General features: G+C 36.8%; 3 protein-coding genes across 15 annotated transcripts in view; 2 read left to right on the top strand and 1 right to left on the bottom strand.

Annotated features, from left to right (window-relative positions):
• The window catches only part of LOC145906105 (uncharacterized), a 268,399-nt gene that overhangs the window by 127,710 nt on the left and 115,727 nt on the right, over positions 1-24,962 (top strand). The gene's annotated exons all lie outside the window — the stretch shown is intronic.
• LOC145906317 (ATP-binding cassette sub-family B member 6-like) lies at positions 12,456-19,480 on the top strand. The gene is made up of 17 exons (XM_082993732.1): positions 12,456-12,564; positions 12,795-12,950; positions 13,451-13,650; positions 15,916-15,993; positions 16,082-16,214; positions 16,302-16,468; positions 16,769-17,006; positions 17,114-17,223; positions 17,340-17,405; positions 17,465-17,590; positions 17,655-17,786; positions 17,850-18,002; positions 18,093-18,271; positions 18,366-18,576; positions 18,907-19,070; positions 19,179-19,314; positions 19,436-19,480. Exons 1-17 carry the CDS (start codon positions 12,456-12,458, stop codon positions 19,478-19,480), a joined length of 2,403 nt encoding a protein of 800 aa, XP_082849858.1.
• LOC145906315 (lim and transglutaminase domain protein ltd-1-like) lies at positions 20,748-23,197 on the bottom strand. The gene is made up of 10 exons (XM_082993730.1): positions 23,144-23,197; positions 22,848-22,908; positions 22,603-22,678; positions 22,396-22,520; positions 22,209-22,332; positions 21,950-22,098; positions 21,672-21,844; positions 21,477-21,613; positions 20,934-21,161; positions 20,748-20,876 (listed from the first exon to the last, which is right to left on the bottom strand). The coding sequence occupies exons 1-10, from the start codon at positions 23,175-23,177 to the stop codon at positions 20,748-20,750; spliced, it is 1,236 nt and encodes a 411-aa protein (XP_082849856.1). The 5' UTR covers positions 23,178-23,197.

Here is a 24,962-nt window from a genome sequence, read left to right as displayed (position 1 = left end):
ATTCTACCCCCCAAACCGAATCCCTGTGGAAGTCCGAATGGACTTCTGGCCCCATCCTCTTAAACTTGACACCTCCAAAAGGCCCAGCCAGCGGGGTTATCGCAGTTCTTCTAAACTCCTACAATCTTCGAATTCGAAACTCCGTTTCTGACTCTGACGGTCGCATAATTGCGGCCGACATTTCAACCCTGACCCACACCTTTCACTTAGTTAACATATACGCACCCTCTGGCATAAATCACTACATTCTTAATAAAAAATTCTTTGATTCTCTCTGCCCCTACATTTCTTCAACCCACCCCATTGTATTTACTGGTGACTTTATTTGTGTAACTGACCCTACCTTGGACAAACACCCCCCAGTACCCAATCGACAGCCCAGCTACAACCTTATAAAATTATTAACAACTTTTAATCTACAGGATTCCTTCCGGCTTCTTCACCCAAACCTCCGTCAATTTTCCCGTCGTGCCCTAAATAAACAGTCCAGAATTGATAGAATTTATCTTTCCTCTTCGTCATTCCCCAACAAACATTTATTTACCTCATGCTCTTTTTCGCATCATGACTCAGCTTCGGTTTCCGTCAACTTTATCTCTGCCCTACCCTGGAAAAATTACACTAAAACCCTTGGACGATCCTTTTTTTCGCCTCGATTTCCACCGCTTTTACCCTCTATGGCAAACTCTCGCACCTTTCCACTCTAACCCCATGGAGTTTTGGCTAACTCTTAAATTTAAATTTAAATCATTGATAAAGTCTCACCTGAAACGCCTGGCTCAAGAATCTCGAGACCAAACCTATACCCTGCAGCAACAACTCGACACCGCCCGCCAAATTCTCAACGAAAACCCCTCTTCGGAAAACTTCCGTTCTTTCCAATCTATCAAAAAAAACCTAAATTCTCTTTACCTTTCTAAACCCCGTTCTTTTATTCTAAAATATCTTTCCTCCGACTCCCACTTTAAAAATATAACTGATAAACACCGGCTACAGCTCTGGCAAAATCCATCTCGTAACAAAATTGTGTGTCAAGAAAATAAAACACACGCTGGCCACTTGCCGCTAACCACTACTACAAAGCAATATAGTAGCCCTAAAAAGGGCCGGGCTAACTAAACAAGTGACCTCAAGCCTCCTCTGCACTTTCATATAACGGTTAGCAATTCTCGTCTCGAAAGGGGTTCTAAATGATACAGTAAAGTCGTTTGAACACTTTCCTTAACCAACCAGTATATTAATACACAGAAACGACTCGTAGAACAGAGTATACCTCAGAAAAATTTATGCGTGTGAAGAGAAACCAGAGTGATATTTTTCTTTCTTTTTTGTGATGATTTGGTGCCGAAAACACCCTAATAAATAGAACAAGCATGTAGTGTACAACATGTGCATGTTTGTGTAAAAAGTTCTTCCTGGTGTATATTTTGTCGCATATATTACACTTGAATTCTGTGTTCTGCATCTGCTTGATGGTTTTTCCCAGGTGTATGCGGTAAATATATTGGAATGTTTATAATTTTATCGCATACATTGCACGAATAAGATTTCCAAGGACAATAAACAAACATAAACAATAGTTAAAAATTGCACAATAGCAATGTAATGAAATTTGCACCAGAAAGCTAATTTCAAGACTTGCGGGTTATACCTAACTCAAAGCTTACATTTATGTACACAACTACGGAAAAAACCTTAAAAGGAAAACTTATTTTAAACATTGGAATACTGCATCGCAAATACATTATTTTTGATTGGAGTGACAGAATTGATGGTGACTACTCACTTGTAACACGTTGTTTTACCCATACTTCAAAGAAACAACTTAGCTTTAAATATTTACCAAACAGGTAATCAGGTAATGCTTTTAATCATCCTTCTGAATATCACAATTTATTTTCTTGATTTAGAAATTACCAATGCTTTCCTCTTGACCTTCTTGTCATGTGTTTTTGTGTGGGAATTTCGTGATGATGTGGTGGCGAAACACCTTCCACAAATAGGACAGGCATGTGGCTTAAGCATGTAGTGAACGGCCTGGACATGAATATCTAAGTGTGCCTTCCTAGTGTATATTTTATCGCATATTTGGCACCTGAATTCTTGGTTCTGGTTGTACTTTGGATATACTTTCTTTGCTTTAACGGATTTTCCCAGGTGGATGTGGTCAATATGTCGCTTCATATGATTGGAATGTTTGAACTTTTTATCGCACACAGGACACGAATATGGCGTCTCGCCGGTATGAGATCTCATGTGCGTTCCAAGAACGGATTTATATGGGAAACTTTTTCCGCACAATTTGCATTCGTGAGGTTTTTGCTTGTGGTGAACCACAGTAATGTGCGATTTAAGGCTGGAAACGTAAGTGTAGGATTTTTCGCAAATATCGCAACGGTGTGACTTCACACCTAAATGCAGGTCCGTGTGATCTTTGAAGGCCTGCTTGTAGTAGAAAGTCTTCTCACATATTTTACATCGGTCTGTCCAAAACTGTTTGTGAATAATGCGACGGTGGATATTCAGCGACGGTTTGCTGCTGTAAAACTTATTGCATAAATCACATTTTTGCTTTCCATCCTTCAACCCCTTTGTTTTTGTTCGTTTGGACTTTCGCTCGGAAATCATTTCTTCGTTTATTTTGGAAGTTCCAGGAGCTGGCTCATCTGATGCATTGTCGGATACTTCGAAATGAATTGAATTTTCCGAATTAATTTCCCAGCTTACCGTTCGGTTTTTATTGATCCGTGTTTCGGGAACATTAATTTCATCAAAATCACCATCACAGTATGTTTCGATTTGTGACGTTGTTGCGACAATTTTATCTTGTGTTTCTATCCGTAGCACCTCTTTTCTTTGTTTTAAGTCAGGTCTTTGTTTCTTACATATTTCTTCATCATGTTGAGTGTAACTGTTGGACGATGAACTTTGTTCATGGGAGTAGCCAAGATTCGGTGCTAGAAGTGTTTGTGTTAAAGATTTTTTTTCAGTAGTTTTAAACAATGTACGCCAAACATATTCTTACCATTACATTTTTCCTGAATTTGGGCCATTATCGCAACGTCTGGATTACACAATATGAACATATACAAAACAGTTGTTTAAATACAAATTCGTATATGCTTGTTTCTGAATTACACAATTTAACATTGTCAATTCTAAATGCCGTTTTCATTAACTTACTCATTATAATAACTGTATGAATTAGCGTAGAAACTTCGTTTATTTACAATGCTATTTTCTGAACCAGTTCTGCATTTTCCATGTAGCATACATTACAGTAATAGGCTTTCCTATCCATCCCCATTGCGAGATATGATTTGGCAAATTGAACTCCCCTTTTCTGAAGTCATTGGGACATGGGACAAATCACACTATCTACACTGGTACGAATGCGCAAAACGCAAATTAAAAATCAAGTTCACGCCAAAAATTATTCTCTTGCATCGAATGTACTCGAGTCAACCTGATTAAACCCTCATTCCAAATAAATGTTCGAAACTCGTATTCTAAAAATAAACTTACACAACCAATATCTCTTACGCAATAAACTTCTCGTTTATTTCCTTTCAACTTCTGACCCAGCAATTATTTGACCAGATGTCGAGTCGCCGACTTCATTATGGCAAAGAAAGGATTAAAAAAAGAAAAAAGTTTGTGAGGTGTTAGTCTGCCAGGTGCTTTTATTCCCGCAATCGCATTCTCAGCATGATATGAGTTATCCCCGGGGCATAGAAGAGTCCGTATGTCAAGGGAATTATTTACTACCATCAAAATCAAACTAGGAAATGAAACACTCTTTCCAGCCACCTATGTCAAAAGAAAGGTTAATGAATCGTTTCACACAATACTAGTCAAAATGTATAGTTATAATAATGGTTATACCAAACTATCTGCAAAGTCAATAATTCCATTGATGTGATTTCTACTGATCTTTAACCAAAAATCTTTTAACATGGATTTTAAGTGTTGTCTGACTGTCCAACAATAGTTTGTACAGGAGAAACATAATTTAGGTTTAATTGGGTACACATGATGTTCAGAATTCAAGCATCGAGCAGCATTTCCCGGTGCGCTCAACGCAATTTAAAGATTTTTCGACATCTCGAACAGGTACTGTCACAACTGACGTGATGCTATTGTAATGATAATGCCAATCAGACTGCGTCAGAGTTTGGACGAATTAGTAAGAACGAACACTACAGTACGACTGTGATATTTGCACATAAAGTAACGTAATAATCAGTAAGACATCATCTTTTAAATGAGTATATGTTAACATAGGTGACGAACACGTCGATCAAGATTAATCACTTGAACTTTAACTGTTCACTCGCGTCTGATTTAATTGAATATGTTTTTTTTTTAATAAAATTTAGTTAATATATATAAAAAATATATATTGACGTTTGCCTGATGGACACATTATGTGCTCAAATTTCAGAATTTTAACACAGCTACACACAAAACTCACAAAAAGAAAAACAGGTGGCCCGAAATAACGTACTGAACAGTTCATCAGACTTAGATAATCACACTTTAGCGTTAAGAATTAAAATTAGAGCGTTTTTAAAATAAAATTGTAGTTAAAACTAGATGTGCTTTAGTTCTTCTTAAATTTGGTTAAAATTAGAATGTGTGACTGCCTTTAACTTTGTCGTGTTTTCTGAACATATGCAGATGATTCAAAGGCTCTTACCAATATTCAGTTTTATGGAAATTATTTCCTGTAAATTGAAGCGATGTCGATGCCCAGAGCATTCCATTTGCTGTGTATTCAATGTATGCGTTTGTTTGTGAAACAATATATAAATTGCATATCATATATAGCGAACAAATTGAGGTTTACCAAAAATATTCCAATTTTTTTGTTTGTTTTTGCCACACCGGGACTAGAACCTATCCAGGGCAAAAATCCGTGGACACTACTTTATCGTGAGCGACATCTTTTGACTTTTACTTAGTACAAAATAAATGACTGGTGGCGCTCAAAAGTACTCAAGAGTACATACCAGGTTTTGACGAAAAACAAGTGCTCTGGAGTATATTATAACTATTTTACTATGTTGGGCCTAATTCTTCGATTCGCGAAATCTCTGTTGCAAAAATTTTTAATAATTGTATTTTATGTCAAGAATTGTTTTTTTTACGATACTCTTCGCACTTACCCGTGGGACAACATGCAGTTTAAAAAAATGTCCTGCGGCTTCGATATCGTCAAAACAACGCACATGTTCTTATGGTAAGTACGGAAAATACAACAGGACAATACTAAGATTTTTAAATCTTTTTAATTGTTTATCCTGCTATGAACTAAAAAATATTTGTACGAAAATGACGTTGGGTTGGCTGTTGAAATATAAATCATCTGCAGTGTTATGTAAGATAGAACCTTATTTATCGTTATATTGTTTCTGATGTGGATATTTCGCCAACGCGATGTTTTTTAGTTATGTTGACGATGCAGAATTGTAAGCAAAACGTATATATCAGAAACAACATAACGACAAATTATTGAGGACCAACCTTTCTGCTAAAATAGTTTCTAATTTAATAACTTTTGCACTTTTGCACATCAATCGATGTCAAGCATCGGTGTCAAGCATATGGATATAAGTTAGATTGATAAGGGTCCATATTTCGTGCAACTACATCGTGCTTTTTGATTCGGAACGTCGGATTACGTTTCGTTTGGCTGATATAATTATGTTTATACTTACATTTATAGCGTTTGGCTGATATATTTAAGTATTTTAGATATCCGTTCAGAAACTTCTTGTATATATGGTTTGGAAGTGAATGCTGTGCATATGTGGTTACTGACACTGCCAGGCATATTGTTTTGCTGAATACTGCTATTCGGTGGACTTCATAAGAACGTTTAATTTGAACGCTAGTCCGACAGGTACAAGAGGATGTTTTTGGAGTCATTGAACTTAATACGTATGCATCATCAATCAATGACAAAAAGCAAACTCTGTTTCCCCCAGTGTACCGACACCTGCTAGGAAATTCTGCCGTTAAACCTCGCGCACTCCAAAAACCATGATAACCCGCGTGTGGGTAATTGTATAGTGCAGGTGTGTTCGCCCTTTATTATCGTTTTTTCACTTCTTCTTTACTATTGTATCGTTTTTTCTTTGTTTTTGTGCCACAACATTGTCCACATTGCTTAATTTACACTTCATACCTCCTGATGAAGGATGTTGCATAAAAGCCGAAACGTCGATAAAATAAATTTTGCTAGAAGAGCAGTATTAAGCAATAATGTTGTGTATGTTTGGTGTTGGTTTGTTGTATATGAGGGGTGTAAGATTTAGGTTAGATGGAATCTTATTGAGCTTTAAAGAGTCCCGATATGTCCATGTTCAGCCCTCTAGATCGCTTATGTGTATAGGAGCTCCGTTATATAGATCAAATTTAAACTTTATTTTTTGGTGGGACGTTAGACGTGCATTGTAAGTAGCGGTTTGTGTGTGAAGGCTTGTTAAAAATAGAAAGGGTAAGTTTTCCGTCCGGTTGTGCTGTGACATTTCCGCCCAAGGATGATAAATCCTGGATATGTTGTGTTTTTAGGGAAAAGTTTATTGCAGGTTGGACACTGTTTACATCATTACAAAACCCAAACTGGAACAATTAAAGAACCCATACGGGTGCCAAAGTTTGTGTGAAAACAGTTTTTTCTCGTCAACGAAATTACATCAATGCAAATTAAATACATTGTGTCCTGCAACCTTGCATTTTGTTTTCTGCAAAATATTGAAAATATTCAGGGGAGCATGCGATGACCACCTTGTCCAATAAGGTTTTGGAAAATAAGGTGGATCGCACGAAGCGCCTTTTCCTAGAAGCGCTACAACTGGGTCCCAAAAACGAGTAATTTGCAAAATGTTTGTCCGTTTTTAGGACAAAAATTCTTTCCCAACTATCCGGTAAAATTAAGTGTATTATCCGGCCGGGTTCGGGTACCCGGATCTGGCTCAAGACATCACTAATAAATACCTATCAGAATTAACATACCTGGTTTGTTGTGAGACAGTATTAGTCTCTTTTTCAAGTTGGTAATATGCAACCCGGCATTGAAACTATTTTATTATAGCCTCAAAGACCTTTGTTGTTGTTTTCAAATCATTCAATTCTGCACAATGACTTAATTGGAAATGATGGTAAAGTCTTGGTTCCGTGGTCATAGGTTTGAGTATTCTGATTTACGTGCCCAGTGATCCAGTTGACAAACACTTGTTACCAAAACAAGATTATGTAAATATGTAACGACACAGAAACTTGGTTCCACCATCCTTTGGTTTAAATCAGGGTACAGCAGTCGAGTTTGTACCGTGGGAAAAACTAAGTTATATAATAAACTTTAACTTCCGGTTACTTAAACACCAGCAACAGGTTTCTTCGAGGTAGTTAAATGAATTATCGAATGGCAACCTGTGTTAGACAGTGTTTCGAAACCGTATTTTTGGTCAAGTATCCCGATATAATTTTGAAAAATGCCTAAAAGAACGAACACCTTTCCATAAAGAGCACATTTTGGTTTGTTTTGCTGCGATCTGAATTCTACTTACGCCTAAATCAGTATGCAGTAAAAAATGTTGCTATGAAGCAGGAATATTCTAACCTTTTAGGGTCACGGCACATTTGAACTCTCCTAATTCGCTTACAACAAACCAAACTTTTATGTCAATTCAATTTCTAAATAAATATAAATGAATCAAAAGCAGCATTTAACGCGAAAAGACCGTAATTCCATTTTTCAAATGGTCTGTAGTTTACCAAATACCTTGCCATGATTGCGGCACTGTTTATATCGGCCAGACGAAACGTAATCTGACGTTACATTAAATTGCTTTCGCCATAATCCTGATATATAGGCATTGACAAATTGTGAACGGTTAAGTTACGCTAAAATCAAATCACCGACCTTACAATACATGCCAAGGCCAAACTCACGCAAAAAAGTAAAATGTGATCATTGAAAACACACATGTTAGACATCCCGCCAGCAAGAAAGCTTCACGTTTCATCCGTTTTCCGACCGGGTGACTTTGCAACATTTCGTCATACCAAGAGAAACCCTTGTTGACGTGCGGAAATTTAACTGATGGAATTTCCTTGTTTAGAAATTTGCAAAGTGGTTCCCAACCGTGGCTTGGTTGAAATACCAACAGTTTGTCCTTGGGCGCGTTCTAAAAAAAAGCTTTTTGAAAAAGCTCTTGTTTTTAAGGAAAATTGCCATTACTTTTGTATATTAACAAACCAACAACGTATTTCAAAAACAGATATAGCATGACGTCAGTATTTTTTTAGACTATATCGTTTTGAACACAATGCAATTGAGTTCATATTCCTACAGCTAACCTAACGTTTTTTGAAAACTATTGTTAGTTAGTAAGAGGGAAAATATCAAGTTTTAAAATATGTCAGTTTTTTCTATACTTACCATAAGAACATGTGCGTTATGTTCACGATATCGAAGCCGCAGGACATTTTCTTTAAACTGCATGTTGTCCCATGGGTAAGTGCGAAGAGTATCGTAAAACAACAAATCTTGACACAAAACAACAGTTTTTAACATTCTTGCAACAGAAGATCGGTTTAACCAAAAATGTGATTAAGAATTCGCAGTTTCGCATCAAAACACATCCACGGCCCCAAATAACTGCGCAAAACATTCGATTACAATCAAACGACCATACAGTATGTCGTCGTTGACTTAACAAACATTTTCACCATACATAGAAAACTATGACTTTACTTACCATACTTTTTACAAAACAAATGAAATCTGCGACCAGTCAAGGTGATGGTGTAAAGCAGTTTCCGAACACGACTGTTGTTTTTTGTTTGAATCAGAGTCTTGGTGCTTGCAAGCCACTTGTCCTCGTCTCGTACGGTAAAAATGAGCTGAAAGTAGGCTATATTTGTAATTAATGTTCACGGGCTTCGCAGCCAAGGCGTTGCAGCTAAGCTGGGTCCGCCACTTTTCCCGACAAGTCGGAGCTAGATCTGAAAAATCAAGTTCCCGGTAATGTTTAAACTTACGACCGTGGGCCATCCAGTCCCAGCGCTCTACCAACTGGGGCACTGGAACTCAGTGGTTTCACGGGGTATAATTGTTATTAATACGTTTATATTAATAATTTGCATTTGAGTTGTATAGCGTTCATAATACAAGCAAATTGCAGTTTAAAGTAAAGAACAAACCAACCTTTGCATCAGGAAAAGCTTCCAAAATGTTTTCCCAGAAGAAGCAAGGTGGCCAGTCAGCCACCGCGTCTACATCTTCGTACATCTGGCGGAAATCCTCAGGAGTTGATCCAAGGTCAATGATTTTCTTCCATTGTTCACGGTGATATTCAAAGGTTTCCATGTAGTCCCAGACATCATACCCCAATATACGGAGTGCCTCTGCCGTTGATTTGGTTCCAGTCCGTCGAAAACCACAAATTACCACTTTCATTCTTCGGTTATGTTTTCTACACGTGCAAAGTATTATTTTTATTAAGAATTCAGCGACGCATAAGTAGGGTGTGCTAACTTGCACCAACAACTTTCTTTCATATTTTTGGTAATTATGTTCAAGCTCTCTCATTTTTCTTTGCCAAAAATGAAATACATTATGGATATAACGTACCACCAGAAACTAGGCTACACATTTGTTCGTGCTGCTCTCATCGTTTATTCCTAAAAATATAATTTTAACATAACAAACTTCCTGTTCATACATTTGTTGTCAGCAAACATTCGCTTTTTGTTATGACAGGAAGGATCCATCATTTGCTTCCGGTACTCATGCCTGTTTTTACAAGTCAATTTTTCTATGCTATCAGTTTTTTGTCAATTCGATTCAAGACGTAATTTACACAACAATACATAGCTGTTCATTTATATTGTAACGATTGTTAAGTTAGAAAACCATAGCTACCAATTACCTCTAGTCGGAAAACAACTCACAGAAACTCCCGAGCTCGGAAAGGAAGCTAAGACTGATTAACAAATTTAATTTTACTCCACAACAAGACCCGGCACTCACACTGAAATACCCACACATTCAACCGACTGGATCAAGTCTTTTACACGTATTTCATGCCGCTGAGAAATTATCAGGCACTGAGATACTTGTTTGTTAGGCGTTACTGTATCTTCGTGCTTTGTGCTGTAGCTTGACGTTTTTCGGCATAAAAGCCTATTTGTGGTTCAATGTGAATGTCAGTAGGCATGTACAACTTTTTATGCTGGGGACTGGACACCTTTATTACTATTTTTTTAATTGAGAATTTGATCGTATTAATTATGCCTTGCTGGTTGACGAACATGTTAGTTGCAACGTTTTGCAAGATGTGCTCTAATACACCAAACATCATAATAATGTAACGCGAAGAACTGTACTGATAATTATTTAAACGACAACTTTTGAATCGTTGTCTTTTTGAACACCAAACTATGTAAAGATCATATTCTCTGTATCTATGTCTGTGTGTGAAAAAAGGGGAAATTAGCTTGATTTGAAATTTATTTAAATAAAGAAAATCAACGTTTTAAAATTTTAATTTCGTACCTGTTTGCACCAGTAGGAATTTGTTTAAAAATGTGTTACTTTCATCAAGCGTCTTTCGAAAATTCGCAGTATAGAAGCGGTGTGTTATATCCGACCGTCGAGGTCATACACTTGTCTTATAGTACTCTGTGCAAGGTACTGTCCATAATCCATATTTACACAAAAATAACCAAGACTGTGTTGCGTTGCACAACGTGGCGACAATCGCCTTTATGCGAAACACTTCTCTGTGACAATTTTATTGTTAGATTTTGTAAAATGCACGAAACAATTAAGTAAAACGCAATATCTGCTTAGGTAAAATTTCGTATCGCTTTTTCGGCTTTTTCGAACGTAACTGCTGATGCATTCGCTGTGTCTTAATTTGACTTCGATTCAAACCTTACAATAATATTTAGTAGTATATGTATTCCAATATCTATTGCCCAAAGACAATGGTATTTTGGAAACACAACGTTTTTTTGAATAGATGATATAGCAAGAAAACCACGATGGCACGGGATTATGACCAAGCATCAATGTTCTTGTGAGTGGTAAACCCTGTATCTGCACCTGTACCTTATCTTGAGCAATTGCGTTTTCCCTTTAAGCCTTTGTTTCGCCTAAATTTACTTCTGTTACTGACGAAACATTTGGTTCTCAATTCTGTTAGAACGTTATTGAATTCTGATTGCAACCATGCACGTGTCTGTATATTTTTGTGCTCACCATATTCCCGCCGCCATAGAATGTACCTTGTCATAAACTTCAAAACAGTTGCTGAAAATAGTACTTTGATAAGTTAAAGTGGAGTTCCAGTGTATATATACTACCGATATATAAATATAGCACGTGTTTTTGACCTCGACTTACACATACTAATCCATTGTTTTCGTGTTTCATGTGTCTTGTTGTGCTCATCACCCTACAGACGGTAATTTTTTAAATACTTTTTAATTCCAACAGCATTTTCTAAAGCGACTGCAATAAGTCCTTATTACCTAATTGTGCTTGTTGATTTTAATCCAACATTACGAGAAAAGCAATCCTGTTGTCCTTTCACCTGAACTAAGATTTCTATCCAGACGTTTGTAGATTTTTGACGTCAAACCCTTGTCTATTTTTTGTACAGCACTGCGCTATGTTTAACTTAACTGTGTATATATACGTGTGTGACAGCTTTGCTTATCCAGTGTTGCTAATTTTAAGAAAATGCCAGCCATGCCTTGTCCACTTACTATTTAAGCCACTTTAACCAGGGATAATGTTCCGCTTATGACTACGAACCACGAAGCATTTTTTTATATTTTGATATCACCTATAGCCTACATTTGTTGATATTTCATTTTGACTTACGACAGGTTTACAGATTACAGTAATATCGCATTTGGATTGATGCCTTTAAGAAAAAAAGTATGACAGGCCGCTTATAATTGTGTGCATGACCGACACACATTATAAAGCATTAACCCAATTAATAGTTATCACGCGATAACTTGAGATTGTCCACTTATGAATGGTTAATATGGGCCCACTCCCTACTAATACCAACCCACTTCACCGCCCGAGACACCTGCCAATCATTTTTATATCATTACCAAGTCCACCCAAGTTAAGTTATTATCGACCACATGAGATTAACTGGCAATATATGACAGGTGCGAATTGCGACTTTGACGATTTCGGTGAAATAATGACCGCAACGTGCTGGGAAGTGGCGCTGTACTCGTGGACATTGCTTCCCTAATTGAAAAATTTGTGACGAACACACGTAACGATTTCAACCCTCCTTTATGCCTCAGGCCTTTAGCAGGTACTTATAAGTCGGTTGGTTTAACATGAACTTCATCAGTTCGGCATCGTGAATTAAAGCAGCAAATAAGTTACCAGCAAGACCCAACCAGCAGCAATGGCCAGCAATATGATTTTGATTGCCAACGTGTTTGTTGCGATTTTCGTGATGTGTCAAATTGTGGTGGCTCAAGATCTGGAAGCCAAAGAACTAACAATGCTTTCAGGTAAATCAATTATTTCGTGTTTTTGCTCCGTGTACACCTATCTTGCGAATCAAATAGCCTGGAAAACTTCTGTAATCGATGAGTAACAAGCGCTTTCTGGAGTAATTTTTACGTTAGTGTACGCCTGCTGGAGTTAAATCTACAAATCAACAACGTTAGCCTTACAATATGCGCATTATATTTAAATATTACGTGGTAACAGTAACTATGAAAACTTGTATACTTTCCAGTTCCACGAGTCTGTCGCACTCCAGGATGTTGGAATCCATGTTATCGAGCTTCGTGTCCAATGTTCGCCAAATGTGAACCGACGTGTCGTCCAGACTGTGAAAGATGTGTTCCCAGGTTCTTTATTAACTCGCTCCTCGAAATTCCACTAAAGTACTGTGAGTATCTGCTAAAATTTTTGTGAATTTATTTTTTCTTGGACACCAAGTTTTTTTCTTTTTTGTGAGGCTTGCAATCGAGGGTGGCTTGTTACCAAACAAATTTATTATTTGGCAATTTGTGTTGCTGCGTAAAAATACGCACTAATATATAGCAATGACTTTAAATTTGAAAAATTTTGATCTGAACCAAAAACTCCAGACGCTGGCCTAGCGATCGCTATGTACCTTCCGTAATGGCAATGTGGGCATTTTCAGTTCCTTAGTTACAGTAAACACAATTATAAAATGATGTAAAAAGCGTCTTATTCAGAAAGAATCTATAGAAAAGTCTGCAATGTCTTTACATATATAGCAAAGTCTGTTTAAACACGGTTTTACCTTTATGATCAGCAACTCGTATATAAACAACTTGTTGCGTGCTTAATAAGCGTGTAAGCAAAGGGAGCACACTGCATGATACATGCAAACTATTTTAACTCAACATCATTTTTGTGCAGGTTGTCCGAAAACTTTCATCCCAGCATATAACAAGTGCGTCAAGTGTATCAAAACCTGTCCAGGCCCAGTTATCAGTCCTGATCATCCCAATGAGATTTGCTTCGGTCGTTGCATTCCATGTATTTGCCCGCCAGGTTATGTGCTGGGGCCTTACAGACACTGTATTCCCGAAAAAGAATGTCCCAGAATTATTGGTAAGGTTGCGCTTTGTCATTAAAAAGCGATGTAGGCTACAAAAAAAACAAGTTAACGCTGAAAGGCTAGTAACTGTTGCCCGTCTTGGCGAACACTTAACGGCATTACTTTTTAATCAGTTTACATTTATTTCGAAAACTCGCGGGCATCTGCTGTGCTATACAAAATAACGCTCTTATTTAACCTACGAACTAACGATGTCTATATCAGAGTGCGAAATAGATTTGCAAAACTAACAAAAATCTGCAAATCTGTACAAATAACTGCAGACAGGTGTTAATACTGTTTCGATCTGTAAGTTACAGATAAATTGTAGGTTATTTGGGAGCAGCAACTATATCTTACAATTACACTTCACTTTATATTGTATATATAAGAAGTATTTCTGTATTTCAGGATAAGAATGAAGACCTCATTTTGCGACAACACCACCGACGTATTTTGTGTTTTCGATGCTTTTGCAAATATGTAAAATATGGTGGCTGAAATAAAATCTTTATATGTGAACAGCGTTTTGGGCATTTTTATGTTCATTTATACTAGTGCGTAAAACCTTATTTTTAAAAACGCATCATACCATCATGAATATCTGCCTCACACTAACCAAAAGCAAATAGTGGCGTGCCATAGCTTCGTGATGAGTCTGGCATCAATATTCTAAAATTAACCCGGCCTAAGGCCAAAACCCGGAGTGTATATATGGTTGACAGACGGACATCAGTAGTTTTGTTGCAGTGTAACCACAAAATCTGTCTGGTGTTGCAGCTTCGGCGTTTTTTCAACCAAAAACAATGTTAAATGGACCAGTTTAAACTAAACTTCATACAGCGATAGATGACTACCAGCTAACAGAGCATAAATACGACCGTAAACAGGAAACACAGCTCGCAGTGCAGCTGTTCAGCAACGTATATGCCTAAATTAAATGCTGAGTCAGAGAAAACAAAGGCCGGTTTAATTTTTAGGTCTGCAGCATCAGAATCAGCTATGTACATGTTCGACTAAAACAACCTGTAAAGGTTTGATAAATATATCAAGTTGCAAAGATCAAGTACATTCGAGGTGGTTGTATATGTTCCTTAACAACCAAGTTGACTACCTTGGTTTCTCAGACAGGTAACATTAAACTTAATTTTAAATATTGTGCCACCCGAAACAGTTTTCACTCCTAAATACCTTGTAAAGCTGGAAAGTATCTTTTCTTTATCCTTTTAGGCAAGGCTATACCTCTAATTAGGTGATATTTAGTTTAGCAAATAAATTATACACTGGGTCAATGGAGGCCAAGAACTATTGCCATAGGAACGTTTTTTGTTCTTGCAATTCAACGATTTGGCCAATCTGGCAGCACAACGGAATTTCCAGATGCTTGTTCGAAATATTCTTCTCTGGAACAATGATTTTGTTAACAGCTGGGCTGTTATTTATGACATTAAAAAATAGAAGGTAAATAAGAAACAAAGCAACAAAAAAGTTCATTCCATTCAATTAATTCAATTTGCCAATCACTACATCACCTGATGATTTCTATCGAAAACGCGCTTTTTTCAATAAAGGTTTCCCGCCACGGCTTTGTTGAGCAGACAAAGGACTTCGGAAGTAAGGTTCAAATTAAAGGTGGTGATATTGTTATTGCTATTTGTGGAACCTATTGCCAGATATGGAATCGTATTTACTTCAGAGAAGCATATTACTGGTATTGGGTTTTTGGTCTGCGCATCAAGGTACGTAGTTTATAGTAAATATGTTAAAAGACATTTCTTAAAGTATGTCCTGTTGCATTTGCAGAATACTGCTGGTTTTTGGTTGTGTAGAAGTACTCCTTTTGAAACAAAAACATATATGGAATAACATGAGATTTGATACAACTCTGCTGCTAATGTGGGCCTGTCTTTTGTTGAATGAAGTGCTTGCTATAATATCATGGAAAAGTAAAAGTTGGTGGTTTAATAACTCTACTTATATATGCCAGGTAATGTTTACAGAACATGCTTTAATGCAACTAAATTACTTGGTTCAAAATATAATTATGTATCAGCAGTTTCTGTTTTTTAGTTAAATTGTTTTTAAATAGTATTTTTCTAATCATTGGGAAATTTTAGATTGAATTTGCATTTTGGATAGTAAGGCTATGTTTATCATTGTGTTTATTTGTCCTTGGATTGAACAAACAGAAAATTTTGCATAAGCATGAAAGATTAGATTCGAGCAGGTTGGTAATAATTCTTGATTCACATTTTTGCCTTTTTCTTGTTTGTTGTTTAATCAGAAATATATGCTTAGAGAGGACACTCCAACTAAATATGGCCATGGAAATTTGTCAACTTGGAGCGACTTTAAGAAAAAGGTAAAAGGTATTGTTTGGTGGAGATTGATCTAAGATGGCAGTTGGCAGTTATCTGTAGGTCAGTGAAATGATTAAAAGTATTTTTTAGATTTGTTTGCTTTTTCCATTCATGTGGCCTACAAAAAGCATAGTTTTGCAACTGAAACTTGCTGGTTGCATAGGTCTTCTGATTTCTGGAAGAGTGGTTAATCCATATGTCCCAATATACTACAAAAACATAGGTAGTCTTGAATGCTGGTAAAAATTATGTATATTTGCCTTTCATTTGGATTAGTTTTGAAGTAATTAAAGCAACACCTTTTTTGTAGTAAATTCCCTTGTCAACCAAAAGTCTTGGCAACCCTTTTGGAAGGATACTGCTTTGTATATTGTCATCAAGTGTTTACAAGGCAGTGGCATATCAGGTGGCTTAATTCATGGACTTAGATTGTTTCTGAGCATAAAGGTTGAACAATACACAACCCGCACTGTTCAGGTACAAACTAGCATTGGTGCTGCTGTGTTCTACAAAGAATGCCCTGTAATATCAACATTGTGCTTTGTATCTTTTCTGTTAAAGGAATGTAACATGATGAAATTGTATTAGGTACTAATATACACATATAAGTTGTAATTGTATTGTATTTAATTAATTTCAGTATGTCATATTTTCCTGTTTTTAATTTAATCCCAATCTTCTTCTTTGGATGAGTTATGTAAGTACAAACCTAAGTCCTATCTCTTTCTGTTGTTTTTGATGCATTGATTTTAAGATCAACTACTTTGAAACTTTCAGGTTAAACTTTTCAGCCATTTGCACAGTTTATCATTGCAATGGCATCTTCAGCGCAAAACAGGAGAAGTTATGGAGTCAATGCAACGTGGCACTGCAAGCATAACCAAATTACTTTATACCATTCTCTTTCAACTACTACCTTCAATTTGCGACCTAATTATTGCAGTGGTGTACTTTACCACTGTTTTTAATGCCTGGTTTGGACTTTTAATCACTGTATGGATTGTGTTCTATTTGGGTATGTGGACATCATTAATTTACCTAAGATCAAAAATATTTTTGAGAAAAATGTTGCTATCACTGCAAGATAAAAAGGTTATTTCCACTCTTGTATGATTATTACAGTTGCAACAGTTTGGATTATAGAATGGAAGACAAAGTTTCAGAGAGTAATGAATCTGAAAGACAATTATGCCAAGCATATTGCTTATGACTCTTTGCTAAACTTTGAAACAGTACGTAACCAAGTGAATCTAAATTGTGCCTTTGTTTTTGCAACTTGAAAATAAGAGCCGATATTTGCGAATACTAGTTTATTTAAAGAAACTATTTTGAAACTGTTCTTTTACAGGTTAAGTGTTTCACAACTGAGCAACAAGAATGTACCAAATTTCAGGATGCTATTGTGGACTTTCAAGTAAACTATACACACCTTAATGAACCTATTGATTTTTATCTTTTATCTGCTGTGTTTAGCACTCAGAATATTGGACAAATTCAACTTTGGTTCTTTTGAATATGGTACAAATGCTGGTTGTTCATTTTGGATTACTTGCAGGGACTTTGCTGTGTGGAAAATATGTGTTGGACGGAACATTACAGGTATAATGAATGCAACTAAATTGATCATGTACAGGCTTCGAGTGAGCTGGCTTTTCCTTTGCAGATTGGTGACTTCATTTTGTTTGAAACTTACATTACCCAGTTATATCAACCACTTGGGACTCTTGGACACTATTATAGGCTAATTCAAAACTGCTTTATTGACATGGAAAATATGCTTGATCTATTTAACGAGGTATATATCAAAACTGTGCTGACACATGGACGTTCAAACACTAATGGGGGAAACGCATTGCAGAAAAGAGATATCGTTGACAAACCCGATGCAATAACTCTTCCAAGCGATGTAGATGTTATTGAATTTCAAGATGTCTGTTCCAGTTACTCTTTAAACCAACCGGTTTTAAAGCATGTGTCGTTTTCAATGACCGCTGGACAAACTGTTGCATTGGTATGTTTATTGCTATGATTGCTCTGTAGAAACGTAACATTTTGAATTTTGTCTATCGTGATGGGTGGCGTGCTGGCATTTTTTCATTAGGTTGGTGCATCCGGATCTGGAAAAAGTACCATAGCACGCCTGCTCCTACGGTTTATTAAACCAGATTCGGGAACAATTAAATTAAACGAACACGACATCAAAACTGTCACCCAAAAATCTTTACGCAACACAGTGGGCTTGGTACCTCAGGATTGCGTGCTTTTCAATGACACGATTCGGTAAGTTGTGTAAAACACTATTACAACCAAGTGGTTATTCAATAAAATGATTATTTTGCCGAATCTTTGTTTATTACTTGTTATGTTGCTTTAGAAATAACCTTACTTACGGCATGGATGCATTCAATGACAATATTTGTGAGGCTGCTGAAGAGGTTGACATCCATGATGGCATAGTTGCCAAACCGGACAAGTATGAAACGATTGTGGGAGAGAGGGGACTTGGTGTAAGTGGTGGAGAAAGACAGAGAATAACCATCGCCCGGACGATTCTCAAGAACTCGAATATATTGATATTTGACGAGGTAAGTAGGTCGATGTTTGCTTATGAAAACATGCAGCTGTGCTAACTGAACTTCAACCCTTGGGAAAAAGGGGTGATGACCTGAAGAATTTTGACTTTGTTGTAATGTTCAGTTCACAAAAATGGGTGTGTAATAAAGTTGGATTGCTGATCACTCACAAATAACTGTTAATAAAACGAACGAAACTTTCAAAGGCGTTTGTGCTTTCCTGTAGGTTTAAGCTATATAGCAGTTGCTCGACAACTGGCGGGTCGAGCAACTGCTTACATAATGTCTCGTTGTGTAGTCATAGTAACAATATTTTAACTATTATCTTCATTTACGCTTCAGCCTACAGCGGCACAAGACAATGCTGCTGCAATCAAAATCCATCAAATTATATACGGAATGTGCAAAGAAAAAACAGCCTTGGTTGTCACTCACCGTCTTTCAATGGCGGTCGATGCCGATTTCATATTGGTTCTACGTGACGGAGAAATAGTGGAACGCGGCAGGTATGTAGACCTCGAGCGTGTTTATTTATTTCAGACATACTGATTGGCGTTTTTATGGATAAGTTTGTATTGTTGTCACAAGAATGTATGTTTCATTACGTATGATAGCCACAGTGAGCTCATGTCACGTGATGAAGTTTACGCCAACATGTGGAAGCAACAGCTCCGGGAGGCTGTGGAAAATGTGAATTCTATGAAATGTTATTCACAGTCATCTGAAACAGCTGATCAGCGTTTGTTTGAAGTGAACAATATGTCAAATACTAGCTTACGATAATGTTTGTAGATAATCAACTTCTGAGGTTGGTGATATGTTTGCTTATTACATTTGTCATGTAATTCATAAGTTTTTTTAAATTGTGCAGGTTGAAGTAAGCGAATTTTGCTGGAACGAAGGTTGCAACGATTAGGCTACTTTCATGTCGTAAACGAGACGCTTTCCCACGACTGTAAAGAAGTTTACTTATGGGAGTCGGTGTTTGCTCAAGCTCTTTTCGGAAATTTAAGCATGTTCTTAACATCAAACATGATTAAAAATCTTGTCAATGATTGATCAAGTTCATAGTAACTGCGCATCAGGTTATATGAACTACAGACAAAATTAAAAAGTATTTAATTACACCTGCAGACATGTCAGCGTTGTTAACGTAGCTCCTATATCAACTTAGGTGGCGACAAGTGTTTTACGTATAATTGAACTTCTATGAAACTGTCAGCGCTAGATCACAAAAAGACACATTTTGCTTCATGAAATTGACAAGTTGCATCATTTTTTTGTCCGATTACCAATATACACTTTCAGTTAAGCCACAATGAATGTTGCAAACAGTCGTATGAGTTCATGATAGAATTATTGACAGATGGCTTACTTACATGATGGCAACGATTAAACGAGGCGAAAGCGATGAAAGGCGTGACAAAGTTTACCGTTTAGTCCAGAACTACACCCTCCAGTTGCACTGATGAGATCTTATTGGTCGAAACAGTTTGCATTGTTAGTAGCTTACCGAACATTATGGATCGCATGCTTCTATAAGAGTGAAAAATAATGCACAAGTATACGTTTCAGTTACCGGCAACACACACTACTGAATATATACATGACTAGTGTAGTTTGACGTCATACGTTACAAAGTGCTGTGATTTTATTACAGTAGGCAATGGACAAGCTGTCGTAAATGTGGTTAGATTGTCAAGATAAAAATAATATTCCTAACTCTTATCTTTACTAGACCTTCGTTTACCTGATAAATTAACTGTGAACTTTTGCTGCTGCGAGTTTCAATTACCTGGCGGCACTACTGTATGCAATCGTAGGGACAAAGGTCGTGTCAATCTTCAACCAAATTCGTAGTATTCTTGCGCCACGCTAGGCTTTCGCCAAACCGAACTTGAGTGCCGCAGCAAACGTTCAAGTGACTTAAACAAACTTACCATTTGATCAACAACTAATATCTAACCACAGACATGGTTTAGCAGCAAACGATTATAGTTACCAGTTGCCTATGGGTTGTTTGTCTTATTGCGTCTGAAGTTTGTCACTCAGAAGCCAGACATTTGGTAACAATATTTGTAGTTTAATCCGAATAGATAGTTCAATGATGCTTCTAAAACAAAAACCAACCATTTTGGTTGATTCATCGATACATGTGTTGTTTTTTACTGAATGAACAACTTTTACATTGCTTTTATCATTGAACCGTCTACTTGATATGTACAAACGTATTTGTTGGAAACGTCACCCGAAAAACTACCATAGAGGGTTAAAATGTATTGCCCAGGATGGGGAAGACGTATCTCAAATATCTGTAAATAATTGAGTGCAAAAATTAAAACCTCATGATATTTTTAAACATGTCTTACAAATTCGTCCGAGTTTTTGTGAACTTCAACAGATTTCTTCACTTCTTCCTGCAACTTGTTTTTCACTTTTTCTTGGAGACTCGTTGAGAATTCAATATTATTTCTTGCAGTTGTGTTTTTCAACGAAACCCTCACAAATCCACTCTCGTCTGTTCTTATCATTCCATTTTGATGGGATGAAAGTTCAAGTTTAAGTTTGTAAAACACCGGTCGTTCGAAAACTGACGCCTATCAATAAAGACATTAAAATGATAATAAAGTGCTTCGAGTTACCCGTTATTAAGTATTTCACAAATCGATAATTTATATCTTAATGTTTTCTAAAATAACCCCTTTCAAACCTGTCATTTTACAAAAGTTTGTTAAAGAAATATGTAAACATTAAATATTTTTGATAATTAATAGCGATAAGTAGCAGCAATGAATGAAAGTTTTATTAGTCTAAAATTCAATAAAGTCTAACGAGCTAATACAATTTTTGTTTTCTTTGTCCGATTTTACTCTAATTAATTTGAACACAACCAATGATAAGCATTTGTAAACCTCAAACTGATCAAGTGTTATTGGATGATGTAAAAGTTGCCACGCGAATTCATCTGGATAATGGCTTGAGATAAACTTGTCTGGATCAGTGAGAAACCAAAACTCATTAAATTTGTACTCGATTACTCCTGTCGTTGCTGAAAAATTAAAACGATCAGTGAGTGGAAGAACTGCTTTTTTACAACACATAAATACCATCAACAGCTCTTGCTCCCCACATGGTGTCAATAAACCTCCACTCATTGTTGATAAGAACAGCATTCCATGTTCCACGGAATTGATGAGGATTGGCAGAAAATGAGTGATCAGGATAGTATCCAACACCTTTTACGTAACACTTGATAACTTTGCAATGAATTCCAGCAGCACTTAAAAACATAAAACTTGTTTTGAACACTGCTAACTACATCAAACTAAACAATGCATGTATGTAAAAATATTGCGTGGTTTATCTTTGCGCAAACAAGTTTTACCGACACAATCGTTGGAACACGAGGTGGTAACTCGATCTTCCTTCTTTAATTGCCTTCAGCTGACTAAACGGTGAATCTGCTTCAAGTTTGTCAGGAAATGTAGTCTCGTTTAAATCTTGAGAACTTATCCAGTGGAACATAATCCTAACCTTAATACAACATTGCCGAAATACAAAAATTTCACAGTAGAACAATATCTAACTGACTCTAAATTTCAAAGAGTTTTTGTTCCTTTAACAATACAGAAAACAAAACCAACTTTTTCAAGGTCAGTCAGTTTCCAAATAAACAGTTGCTTCATTAGAGCCGGAAAAGTCACATCCTCAGATTCCATGTTTACAGCATATTGCTCCAAATCTTCAAACAAATCTGTTCTTCCACTCCTTTACAGAAACGCTGTTGTTTTTGCTTTTGCTTACCTAAATGAATTTGGTCCAGTATCTTACCCGTACAACTCTTCTTTACTAGTTCGTGGTGGTGAAGGTGGTGGTTCTTTATTCAGTTCAGGCACGAGTTCTGCTTCGTTGTGTTTGTTTACAGTTCTTATCACCTTTGTTGCGGAACTAAGGTTCTACGTTGCATGTGCGATGTAGTTTGAAAGACGCCATAAATAATGACACCACAACTACACAAGCATAAAAACAGCATCTTACTTCTTTTCTGTCTTGAAGCCGACTTTCAAGATACCGTTTTCTTGTTTCCTGGTTATGACGTTTAATTTGTTTCTCCCTATTTTAACAGTTATTATTTGTCGTTTTATGGTTATAATGCGTATATCACATTACATAGCACAGAGCATTACATGCATCTGAAGTTATTTTACCGTTAGACTAAATTTCAAGTTATTTTTAAGTTAGATTTAAAAAATGTCGGGTTTCTAATCAAATGCTTTTGTTACCTTTCCAATTCATGTCGGATTGTGGATGCAATTCCGTCGAAATATGACGTCATTCTGGACACTACGAATGGTAAAGAATGTTAAATAATGATCGACAGAAATTACACGTGTTATGAACACGGCTCACAACGTCTTTTCTTACATGTTCTTCCTAATAGTAACAGTTTTAGGTAATCTCGTTTACATTTGAGAAGTTTGTAATAAATACATTAACTTTGAGTAGATTCATTGAGTCAGTTTGGGCTGTCGTTTTATCGTTAAGTATGTGTGATGATAATTTACGTCATAAAACTTACCATGTGAGCACTTGTCGTTTGATGAAAAATTCATATTTCGTATTCAAAGCCTAAAAAAAGGAAAAAAATGCATGACAAGGCACAAGTGTTATATGTTATCGCATGACAAGGCAGTATTGCCACAATGCGCAGGACATTTGTATATGGCGATCTCAGCTCACGTATTTTGATCATAAGGTTCACTGACATTGCAGCCAAGTGGCGGTGGAGATCCCGTATAAGTACATGTAAAGATCCCCTGGCAAGTTATGGGCTTGTGCACCAGTGTACCTTGACCACAATATACCCTATAAAACCGCTAAGCTCCCGTACCTAAGATCAATAGTCAAGCAAACCGCTGAGTCGGTAGAGCGTTGGGCCCGGTTAGCCCAGGGTCGTGAGTTCAAGACGCACCGGGAGCTTGATTTTTGAGGTATCGCTTCGACTTGTCGGGTGGTTGATCCAGCTTGGCTGTGATGCCAGTGAACCTTACATGCATACAAGTTGATATTATGGATTGTCAGCAATACGGCACGCATGTGTTAGGTACTGTTGGTCGAGACTAACCAAAATAGATCTCATGGAACTGATCAACAGATTTTTCGTCATTCAAATGTGACTCAAATTTTTTCATTATAAAAAAATCTTGAACCATTCGTCGTTATATTTTTATCTGATACCTATATTTCGTTTACAAGTAGGCATCGTCAGTCTCACTTATTTACAGAGAATCAAAACAACAAACACACGCTGCGTTTAAAAATATAGACCTATAAACATTGCTCTTGAGGCGACCTATAAATAAGATTAACAAATCGACTTCTGGTACAACTTGGAACAGATACTGTCAGCTACTTCTGTGGCTACTGCTCCATGTTTCAAATGGTTCCTCATTTTGCGGTATTTTCATTCAGGCAAACGTTTTTAAACGCAACACGACGTTAACTACTCGGTATCCATATCCGCATTGTTGCGTGACAGCCGTGGTAGCAAGTCGGACGTCAACAGAAAAAAAAGCTTTGTTTTGTTCAACGTTTCGTTTTGTGTGGCGCGCTACAAAATTGTATAATTTTACATAGAAATGAATCGGAGCTTCAAAAATGGCCTTGTTCAGCTGATTAAAACCTGCTTCAAAGCCTGTTGCTCAGGAGTATACGTATGCTTTAAAAAGCGCCCGACTGGATTTATTCTTACGCGCATACCATGACTTACGGTTTGTTAGAAAACTCAACAAAACACTTGGTAGTTTTCAAATGCAGTACCAAGTACAAAGAGATGTTCAAACAATTATAAACAAATCGTGCACTATTGTGTTTATTTATATGACGACTGGACATGCCCATCAGCAACAACTGAATACCTAAAGCAAATGCAGTTCCTTATACATTTCTAGTTTGTAAAACAATCTACTCTTTGAACAACTGCTGTTGGCAAGCTTTGTCGCTGCAACACCCTCTGCCAAACGGTTCCTCTTTTCTCGACAATAATTCTATCCTGGCAATCATACCTAATCTTCGTGACCACACTCAATACAAAACCCTTACATTCTTATTTATCAGGTTTCTGATGGCAGTCGTACTTTGAATACTTTTAAGGCATTAAAAAACAGCTTTTAGTTTAAAAGTGAACTGAACGTACAATCTAACACTTTGTAATTTGAGTTCGTTTGCACAAAGACCAGCAATCGCAAACACAAGGTTTACCCTTGAAGATATATCTTGCGATCAATAATAGACCTTCTAGTCTTAGCAACACCAAATGTTTTATGTTTCGGTATGTGGGATTTCATACATTATAGCGCGTGGTAAGTTTAACATCTGGGGAACAGGGTATTCGAGTT

Source organism: Ascidia mentula, chromosome 6 (assembly GCF_947561715.1).
Source record: "Ascidia mentula chromosome 6, kaAscMent1.1, whole genome shotgun sequence".
NCBI lineage: Eukaryota > Metazoa > Chordata > Ascidiacea > Phlebobranchia > Ascidiidae > Ascidia > Ascidia mentula.
This window is presented reverse-complemented; position numbering and strand designations above follow the sequence as displayed.